The following is a 10,740-nucleotide window of genomic DNA, read 5'->3' on the forward strand; positions in this document are numbered from 1 at the left end:
ATTTGTTGGGTGTATGCGATCCTCAGTCCTTATTCGTAATGAATCCTTTGTTTTCATGCCCAGACTGATCTCCCAGCAGAGATTCTGTTATCAATCTGTCTTCAGGTCCCCGAGGTATCTCACCACATAGTTCATTTATTGAGGCTGTGCAAAGCGGTAAACGAGGCGGAAACCCTTTTCGAGTCTGTCAGCAACATCTCTTCCTAACGGATACGCAGTTAGTTGTGTAATTTTGCCAAAACGAAATGGAATGCAGCTTGTCCGTATTGTGCTACACTACCGATACAAGACACGGGTGGTTTTTCCAATCAACAGTGGCTTAGAGGCCGCTCGGTAAGGACCAAACGAATTTGCGTGAAACCGTCGGGCTCCTCAGGCCTTGTGAACTCATCGAAACGCTCCAAATATCTGGCGTACTATGGCACATTAAATACACGGGACGAATAAAAAAATAAGTCAGTCTGTCGACACAGGTAGGACAGTTGTGTGGTCATCTGGCAACTCAAACACATTGCACAAACTTCAACTTCCCTCTTGTTCACTCTAACCAGAGCTGAGACAATTTCTCACAATTAGCCCATCGGCTCTAAATAAGTTCTTATAAAACCCGTTTGAACCTCATATAATGATATGCTGATGTGGTTGGGACGATATCATTTTGTCTTACAATCCGATTCATAAGAATAATGGAAACTCTTGAACAGCCCACTACTCTCTCCTTTCAGGTTTCAGTAGAAAGGCGTGGATACGGAGTGACAGTTGATTTGCACGTTCTGCAACTTGTGTTTTTAGTGAATAACATACAAAATCATTCCGTGGTAAACAGTTTCTGTGGTTGACTAGGCCTATCAATTCACAATTCGTGACATGCGGAATACAGGATACAAACACTGCTTCGGTGCAGTGGACTAGATGCTGTTCGGAGCCTGGTAACAACCTCTCTAGTGGAATCAGAGCACCACATAACACCAGAACGAAATTTGCAGTATTTTGCTAGTTGGTGAGGAAGGTAAGAAGTAGCGATATATGGGAAAAGAAGCATGGAGTTCCCTCTCTGTAAATTTTCATGCTATGATATTACGTGAGCCGTAGCCAGCTGTTTTTAGCATTAGCGTCATCTTCCAGTGTTTCCCCTGGCAATTCAGTGCATCATACGGCATGCAAACAAAAGGTCAGATGCTGCATATTCGGCAAACAAACAAACTCGGGCGGCAACCTGATTGGTTCGGCTGTTCGCAGAATTCAGCGATCATTTGGGACGGGTTCTCGCCACTAGGTGTAGAACTCCTCAACTAAACCTCGTAACCGGATACATGTCGAGGTAAAATAAAAGGGATAATGCTAATATTCCCATTTGCACCGGGAACACCGATTAAACATTGATAAAACTCTCGAGTCTGCTGGAATCCTCCGACTAAATAGTGAATTAAAACGCATTTTTTAGAATTCTCTCCAATGATGAAATTGTTCATTCGTCTCGGTGAGCAGATAATTTGCGGTGTCTCTCATGTTCCATGGGTAATTTATCTAAATCTTGCAGCTTCCTGTGATGGCTAGAACATCGTAAATGAAGCCCAAAGAAGCCAACTAAAAAAGAGAAATAAGACTGAGCAAGACGAAAGGTACTAAACATCGCATATTTTTACCTGAACGGGTCCTGCTACAAAAGCGACAGATGCGAATTTATCACTTCGGTTCCCCCAAGAATTCAAATCTATAACAAACATAATTTTACAGCGAACAGATGCCCCGTAATCAACGAGAGCGCTGTCACTACAGAGCCTGAGATCGCTGAGTGGTTAGGGCGCGAGTTTTCTGACCAGATGAGCCGCAGTTCAGACCCAACTGTGGCTTTCCTACTGCTCCTGCCAGGAATTTGGCAGCATAACAAGCCGCGTGATTCTTTTCGGTGGCATGATACTACATCAGATCGATTATTTTTATCTATCGTTTCATTAAACATGATCTCACGCAGTTGTGTCGTATAGTGCAAAAATCGTGTAGACGTGATCTTCACATGGAAAAACGGGGCAAACCGGCTAGTACCGTTTTCGAATGTTGTAATAAAGGCCCCAATTAAGATTTGTAGCCATGGAATTCGAAAACTGATGACAAAAATTATGGTCGTCATCAGTGTGGATTGTTGTAACACTTTTGAGAAGTAACGAACGCAAGAACAAAGTGGGAGGACCAAACGGAACATCTGGGTACAACTGCAGTGAGATTGTGGAGCACAGAAATGGAATTTGGTGGCTCGCTGAGCAGTTCCCAATCCATAAGGCCAGACAAACAAAGTTTGTGTTTTGCCCACCACTCAAATTTGTGCCACAAAATGTTTTCAGGACATCAAGGGACACCAGTGCGGACTAAGACAGATGTTAGCGTGCATGGCATGAACCCGGAAATTTAGAAGAGGAGGACAAACGCAGCAGATTAGACGTGAGTGGAGGAAGCAAATTTGCAGAATACTATTCGAGTTAAGAGGCACTTAGCGAGAATATTGGAAAAGTAGTTTAAACAGGAGAAATGACAGAACTTGACTACACAAGTGCCCGATACTCTCGTCAAGGGCTAAGAAGGCCCTATTGGAAAATTGGTGTGAACGTGTCCTGGTCTGCTCTAGGAGGGAAAGTAAATATCCAACAGACTCTTTAGCAAATGGGCAGTTGGTTTTATAAAAGTACTCTAGTCAGCAGAATTCTTTTCTCTTGTTCTTACCTTCTCTTCTTCTTACCATAGGCTGTCGGGAACGAATGACGTGTGAGGCTATTTGAATGTTGATGTGAATGAAGGTGCGTTTATGTCCAGTCAGAAAGTTGTCTATTTACCACTCCAAACGCATGATTATAACATACGTTTATTATCTTCTTTAATTTGGCGCTTTCCGCTTTCCTCAGTTGCTTCGAATAGCGTGGTGGTTTGAGTGAGACCACTGGTTCGAGGGTTACGACTGACCTGAGAATGTATGGTACCCAGCACTTATGGATCACTTTGAAGCCTCACGGTGCTTTTCATATTCATCGTTTCATTATCTCGTCCAAATTTGCAACTATCCCGGCGTTCCGGAAAACCATCCTTCTTTTGATGTCCATTCCCCTCATATAGGATTTATGCCCCGCAATTACAGACATCTTCCCTCGACAGTCGGTAATGTATGGTATCGACCAACTCATTCCTCGTTTTCCGTGGTCACGGACTCCAAACAAATCGTGAACTAATATGATATTCACATTCATTATCCCGACATTGCCATCAATCATGTGACCGTCGCATCAAATCCAAAAGGAACTTAAACTGAAATTCATCTGTTTGCTTATGACTGGAAAATTGTTCATGAATTTTACTCCCTAAATTTGTTACCGTGACCGGGATAGGAGTTAAATCCCCGTAGCCACAGCCTTATGAGGATAGAGGAGTGCAAACCTTCCTGGAGGGTTGCAGCAGTGGCTCTACTGGTGATAGACTGGGGTTATTCTGTGGCATTGTAGACCTTCCTCAAACGCCATGCGACGGTGGCCCTGGATGCCATCTCGGAGTGTGAACGTCGCCATCTCCAAAGATGAACTCGCTGCAGAGCTCGACGCAGCGGCCGACATCTAGGAGGCTGTGAGGTGGTTCAAGACGGTCACGATGAAAGCTTGGTATCAGCAGTCTGTATTCTTTGACAGCCTGCAACAGCCGACGCATTGCTCACTGATAAAGTGCCGCGCAAGCAGGTTCATTCTGGCAAAGTTGTTGCAGAGGAGTAACCACCCCTTTGGGTCCTATTGCGGTTGGCGTGAGCAGTTTGTCAGTTGAGTGTGGAGCACTTGTGTATCGGGCAGGAAAATAATCCAAGGGGACACTGGTTGCGTTGCAATCGCAGGAGAACAGGGTGATTCAACATTGAAATACCTGAAGTACATGGCGGACCGAATAGCCAAACAACTTGCAGCCATTTATGTGAATTTGCGGAGGCACGCTCGAAACGCCCGTTGCTACAAGTGTGGCATGCCTGGCCACGTAAATAATAAATGTCCTCGTACCAATCACTTTTGTACAGTTAAACTCTCGATTGCTCCTCTAATCCAGGGTGGATTAAGATTAGCGCAGTGACAGACTACCATGAACTATTCTACGAAAGGACCGAAAGATGGAGTCTTGCTTGATTGGTACAATAAGTGAAGTTTCACCGAGACGGGGAGGGAACAATGCTGAATCCAGACCATCCGCCCTAGCCTTGAGACTAGTAGCTGGACATCACTTAAAAACTGACGGACTGTCAATGCACTCCATGGGAATATACTGACAAGATGTGGCAAGTTTCCAGAAGATTTCAGATGTTTACGTGTCGTCGGTACAGACCATGGGTGTTGAAATTTCGTTTGAGGAAGATTATGTAGCGATTTACTACGACTTGACCCCCGCCAGAGGAGAAGATCCACCTGTATTATTGCCTGTGAATACCAGGCGGCAATAACGCCAAAAGTCTCGTCGTCAAACTGGGTTTGCGCAACTCCGACGGCAGGACGTGCGTTATGGAAGGTGGGAGCTGTCTAGTTCGTGGGAGGAGTATTGAGACCAGAGAGGGAGCCAACTTTCAAAGTCACTTCGATCGGCCGAGTAGGAGCTTCGTCTGAACCCATATTGAACAAATACTGAGAACTCCGCTCCTTACTCGTGAATGTGGTATTGACAAGAATCCAAGCGAATCACACGTTTGTGATGGTGCACTTCAACTGAATTTGCTGAAGGAGGCCGTTTAAGGGTTTAGTTACCGCGATATGTGAGACATCACAATAGGTTGTAGCTTACTCATAAATTTCCGGAAAATCTCTTTATCGGCCAAGGATGGGTTTCGCCCCTCATAGGGCCCCTTACGTAGATGCACTCCTTGAGTTCCCGTCAACAATATGTTCAACATACTCACCTGTCAAAACCGAACTCATATGTAAACAATCATCGTTGTGGAATTATTCTCACTGTAGTTATCTATTTCACCCAGGAATATGACTACAAAAATTTGCACGAGAAGTGGACCATGTTGGAATGCCATCCCTTTGTAGGTAGACTAGGTCGTCGAATCAAAATGTATATGTGGTTTTTCTAACGTTGATGGCAGTAATAGTCACGTTATTTGGACATTTATTCCCGATTTCGTAAGGTACGCATTGATCGTGATTCTCGAAAAAAATGAACTCATTGTGCAGCGATTCACGGTATTTCATCTTAGATTGGCATCACTAGCATAGCAGTGGAAATCTAATTTCACTGGATTGAGAAACTTCTTCCTCAGAAGTGGCCACTCGAGGAGCTGGTCAACACGTGACCCTGCGGTGTTGTTTTCCGTTATTGAAGGATGAGTGGCACCACGTCCAACTTGAGTGAGAGCTAATCACACATCTCACCAGCCGCTCGAGATTCAGTGGTCAAATGCTTAACCGACTAGCCGGACCTTCATCGGTTCGGTTCGAAGTTACCTGGATTTTCGTGAGATAGTGAGATACGCACCGCTGATGATCCCCAGTAAGAATGAATTGACTTCACGGTCTTTCTGGTCCCGAAACGCCATCACATCCAAGAAGGAATCCGCCCAAACCTTCCTGCAATTTTTCTTCTACCATCACAACTTGGAGATTGCATCCTTCCATAGTAATGTTTTGGAACGTGCGAAAAATTTAGACACCCCACGTGAGGGAGACTGAATCGAATGAGCATATAACGCTGAATGCCTGAATTAGCACATACATGTTGTTGGGATATAAATACTAGGGGGTTTTCTGGGTACCTTATGTACTATCCGTTTATACTGAGGCAACAGGGTTGTTGTTTCATTTGATTGACTGATTATTCAACGTATACACAAATTGCGTTGGATTTCTTGTGTAACATTAGAGCACCTTTAAGGAAGGTGGCCAANAACACCGCTCTTCTCTTGGAAAGCTACTAACAAGCTACTCTGTGAAGCAGGGATTGACAATCCACTCGTATCACATCACTCTCACTTAAATTCCGTTGAACCAGCCGGTTTAATCGTGATGCGATGCGCTTGGAGCTGACTAAATGACATCTCGTAACAAGCAGCCTCCTTGTGCCCTTGGTAGATGCGGGGTTGTTGCCTCCAGGGTAAAGTTGTCGTGAGTTGAAGTAGATCCACTCATCCAACCTCGAAACGTCGTTTAGTGAGTGACAGAACGAAGGCGTTGAGCTCCTTCCTTAAGCAACAATTTTCCTGTTATCAAAATTAAAATGCTTATAATCAGCATCCTGGATTAGGTTAAATAAATATATCGCCTTTCTTGCATCAGAATATCGGACTACGTCATACATTACATGTACTTAAAACAATAGAAGACGCCTTCCAAATTCCAAATACTGTTCTGTGTTCATATGTGCAGTTCTAATGCCGGTATAAATGAAAACCTAATCTGAACATTAGGCCGTATTTGACATTCAACAAACGCTCAACCTCCATTAATCGTTGACAGCGCTTAACCTCAGCACAACGTATCGTCTACCTCCCGCAGGTGTTCCAAGTAGTTGACCAATCTTTTCTTATCACACGTTATCGCGTTGCCACGAACAAATAATATGGCATCAAATGGATAAAAAGTCTCCAATAATCCTGGAAGAAGTGAAGTGTGAAAACCAAAAGTCATTGTGGATTTTGGAAGAAAACTTCCATCTGTGAGATGGCTAAAGTCCACTCAGGAATCTTATAAGATCTCTCTTATCCGGAAACGTTTTCCATAGTCACAAATGTTCGTAATTCACCTCATCACCGAATTTTACCAAGTCAATGAACCTTGCCTACCGTTTCACTGCTGATGCACTGTATAATGTATGGGGCAGGAGAGGGGATGACGTCAAATAGTGCAACGCTCACGCCAATTTAATTGGAGTCTGATGTACGAACAAACAGTGTGATTTCACATGCAAGCTTGTTTTTCCTGGGCTGCCAAGTTGCAACACCAAGTTTTTCAGAAGCAACTGTCCCAAAAGCGATAACAAGGACACACCTTCAGCGGTGCCCAGAGAACGAATATCGCCCTTGAAAATCACAACTCTCTGCATACCATGAAACAGAACCATGCTTAAATTTTTTTTTGACAAAACGACGGTGGCTACAAGTTTTGCGTGGATTTGAGTGTCTCCCCGAATGAAACAACCGAATTCCATCTTGTTTATCAAGTGGCTAAACCGGGCAGAATTTGGCAGATCAAAACTCCAGCACACGTTACGATACTTGACCAAATTCACATGAAGACATTTAGTACATCAGCGGCATTATGACAACTTATATCGTTGCATTCAGTGATTCAGATCCGAATGTTTTGCGGACTGAACTAGGGGAAGTTCAAGACTACATATTCGGATTAAACCCCTGTTCACCTTCTCAAACGCAATAAGTTGTTTGAAACTCATTTATTTTCTTGTTTTCAGTATTTCTCCAATTTACCTGAATGAATGCTTGGCGATGTAATCACCTGAGATTGATTGTAGTGGGCTAGCACCAAATATATTCAATATTCACCTTTATTCTTTGGTTCCCAATAAGTCTTTCAAATAAATGGCGGTTTTTCCGCAGCGAAGCATTAGTGTTTTACGCTCATATCATGCTGTTGCGGATGGTGATGAAGACGATGTTGATGATGATGACGATGACGATGATGGTGATGACGATATTGAAATGCCACGATGAGGAAACATCTTTGGTTGCTTTGTGTTGAGCGCGCTATGTCAAATTTGAATAGTGATTGTGCGTTCGGTGAATGTCTAATACTACTTAACTTTTAGATCATATACAGGCCTAGTGGATATGAGCTCTAGGCGAAAACAAAAACCCACGCGATGCCGTTCCACACAATGAAAGTCTCAAAAATAATAATAATCAGTGTGTTTTTGGACTCTTGGAAATATTTCACTCAGTATGCGAAAGCTTCGGAACAAGGTAAAACTCCACCTCATAGATAGGCAATTTCTTTCGGACGTTCAAGTCAGCTAATGGGCTCAGGATAGTTCAGTAGTTAGGGCTGGAATTTAATGACCGTTTTTCGAATTCAGAATTTCCAACTCAGTTAATCATGTCCAGGCTTGGGCAAATAAGCGACTGCTCAACAGTCGTGCTTCTCTCGGACAATTCGCCTGCCTTATTATTATTATTAGTATTATTATTATGTTTCCAATATTAAAGCTGCTATTTTATCACCTTAAATTTCAGTAAATCCTCTTCAAGTAAAGATTGAACGGGTGAACTCAAGTAAATACCGCTGGGCAAGTTGACGAATACACGCTTTATACCAAGTCACGAAAATCAAAACAAATGGATTCAAGTCATTTCCGGACGCCCACAAACCAAAGATTTCATACATAGGTGAGCCTTGCGAATTATGAAGTGTATTTTCAACAAATGAGAACTACTAATAAAGTATTCTTAAAAATTATGGCTCGTATGGCTTTTAAGGTTTTGTCATCGCTTTATGATTGAAATAGGATGAAAGGAAATCTTGCTACGCGCAACTCTGAGGTGCACAGTAAAAAATTCCATACAGATGAAGATTCGAGCACGTCTAGACATGATGCGTCTTTGTTCGATTCTTATAGCGATCTTGTTCTGCATCGACCAAGTTGCATGGTTTGGAAGCCGCAGGGGTCCGCAATTTGTCATCGATATTTAACAAGGCACCAAAAGCTGAGTTGTCCTTGTTAGTGGTTCCAGCACCTAGGGAAATTATCGACATCAGATAGTTTTTTATTGGTAATTCATTTGTTTGATGCTCAAAACGTTCTAAAACCACACAGAAGGGACTTCTCAGTGGATATTTGCATTATTGTCACACCAAACAATTGCCTCCGTAATGTTCTCCATTGCTATAACATCCCATTGCAAAAGTTGGTGGATAGATGCCAACTAATAGCCACAAAGTTAGTGACTGGTGTTCATTTTCGACAGTGTTTCCCTGTTATGCTACCGTATTTCGGTTTGTGTTAGGTCGATTCTCCGGACCCATTAAACTCACAGGATACTGAGGTGCACACCGTGAGCCACCTTAGTCGGAGACAAACATCGTCATCCATAAGTAATTTACGTGGCGTTATGTTAGTTGAAATAGTTGTCTACGAGTAGAAGGTAGGTTCTTGCATAAAATAAGTAAATTCTAGAAATTCCATGACACCTAATCCATCAAAAACCTTGCTTTGTAGCTTTAGCATATCAGAGGAAATCTTCTAGACTCCCCAGTATCTTAAATTAGTGTTTCATTTAAAAATATGGAACAAAACGTCGATAAAATTCACTCCTCCGCTCGTGCCTTATTTGCATGGGGTTATATGTGAATAGCAGGCAAAACGATTACACATATTCAAATGTGTCTGTATCCATTAAGAAAATTCAGTGTGTACGCATGTCACCGGTCTGACACTTGAGGAACGTTGAGGTGCGGTCCAAGCAAACCCTGGAAAATTGGAATCATTCTTCCTGGCCATGTTATCAAATTACTTCGTCACACAACATAAAGTAGGCAGATAAACTATTCTTGTCACAATGGAAGTCAAGCCAACTCATCGGTGACAGATACAATCACTTAGGGCGTCATCGAATCAACTGCAATTATTCAATCGAATAATTGTTGAAAAGGTTTAATCTAATGTTTAGTCATGTAAACAAGTGATTTCTTGGTTCATGGGAGGTCCATTTGGGCCGGTTATCAACTGGCATAAGGAAAGCACAAACCTAGAGTTTTTGCTTTACCTACCCCTTCAGCCCACAAAGATTCTCAATTCGTGCAGGCGCTCAGCTTTTGCTAGAAGTCTAACAGTTTGTTGAGTAATATTGTACTCTCTACAAGCAGGAAAACTTATCCAAGCTTCCAAGAACTTTAGCATACTGCCCTTGATTCAATATTATCATCAGTTTCAATGTACCATTCCACAAGCGTAGTGCCCGAGCATCTTGGAGTAAAAGTTAACCTCGGAAGACCCCGTCTACGGGAGGGACGTCAATACCGGTTCTAGTGGGCTTATTTGACCCCAGTTTCCGAAGGCTTCTCAATCACCAGCAGAAATGTGCTCATCATCCAATTCCAGCAATGATGAAACAAAAATCAGTAACAAACAAGCGTTTGACATAGGTTTACAAAGGTGCATCATAATGAGCAACGCCAAATATAGCTAACATCGATGTGATCTGTCGAGGTTGCAGGTTGGTTTGAGTAAAGGAGCACCATATGGCGAAGTAGCTTCGGTCGTTACGGAAGTAACTCCCGCCCGTCTTCAACACGTTAGTATCATTGGCATTCGCCGTTGTTCGTGAATTTCTGCTCCGGTCCTGGACTCACCCGAATGACTCGCGGCAGCGCTTGGTCTGCCCACTTTTACATTCAAGTCCTCCACAACAACAACCGTAGAAATTATATATGAAGGCTTCCACGCTACACTCGTTCTGAGAAGAAGCAGAGAGAAAGAATATGCAGCGTGTTTACGGGATGTTCTCGAATGTGATGCAAGGTATTGCCCCATTCGGATTGGGGGCCTAGAAAAAGCAGCATCGGCTTCCGCACCACAAAAGGCGCGTAAGTAGAAGCGAGCGCAGATCGATGGAGAGATCAGATCAGCAACATTAGTGGGACAGACAGAAAGCGGGTCCAGCGACCAAGGGTACTATGCAGCATGCGCCAGATTGACAGACGAAATAAAGAATAATTTCGGAGCGTATAAGACTCTGACGACTGAGCTTAGTCGTAAATTGCTAAGTCTGCCTAC

At 43.1% G+C, this 10,740-nt stretch overlaps 1 protein-coding gene across 1 annotated transcript in view; it reads right to left on the reverse strand.

Annotated features, from left to right (window-relative positions):
• T265_11662 (hypothetical protein) overlaps positions 1-10,740 on the reverse strand; it is a gene marked incomplete at both ends in the record, with an annotated part of 53,826 nt that overhangs the window by 19,845 nt on the left and 23,241 nt on the right. Inside the window, one exon of the mRNA XM_009178375.1 lies at positions 10,317-10,420. Coding sequence (XP_009176639.1) covers positions 10,317-10,420 — 104 coding nt within the window. The remainder of the gene's footprint in view (positions 1-10,316; positions 10,421-10,740) is intronic.

The sequence above is a fragment of the Opisthorchis viverrini genome (assembly GCF_000715545.1).
Source record: "Opisthorchis viverrini unplaced genomic scaffold opera_v5_546, whole genome shotgun sequence".
NCBI lineage: Eukaryota > Metazoa > Platyhelminthes > Trematoda > Opisthorchiida > Opisthorchiidae > Opisthorchis > Opisthorchis viverrini.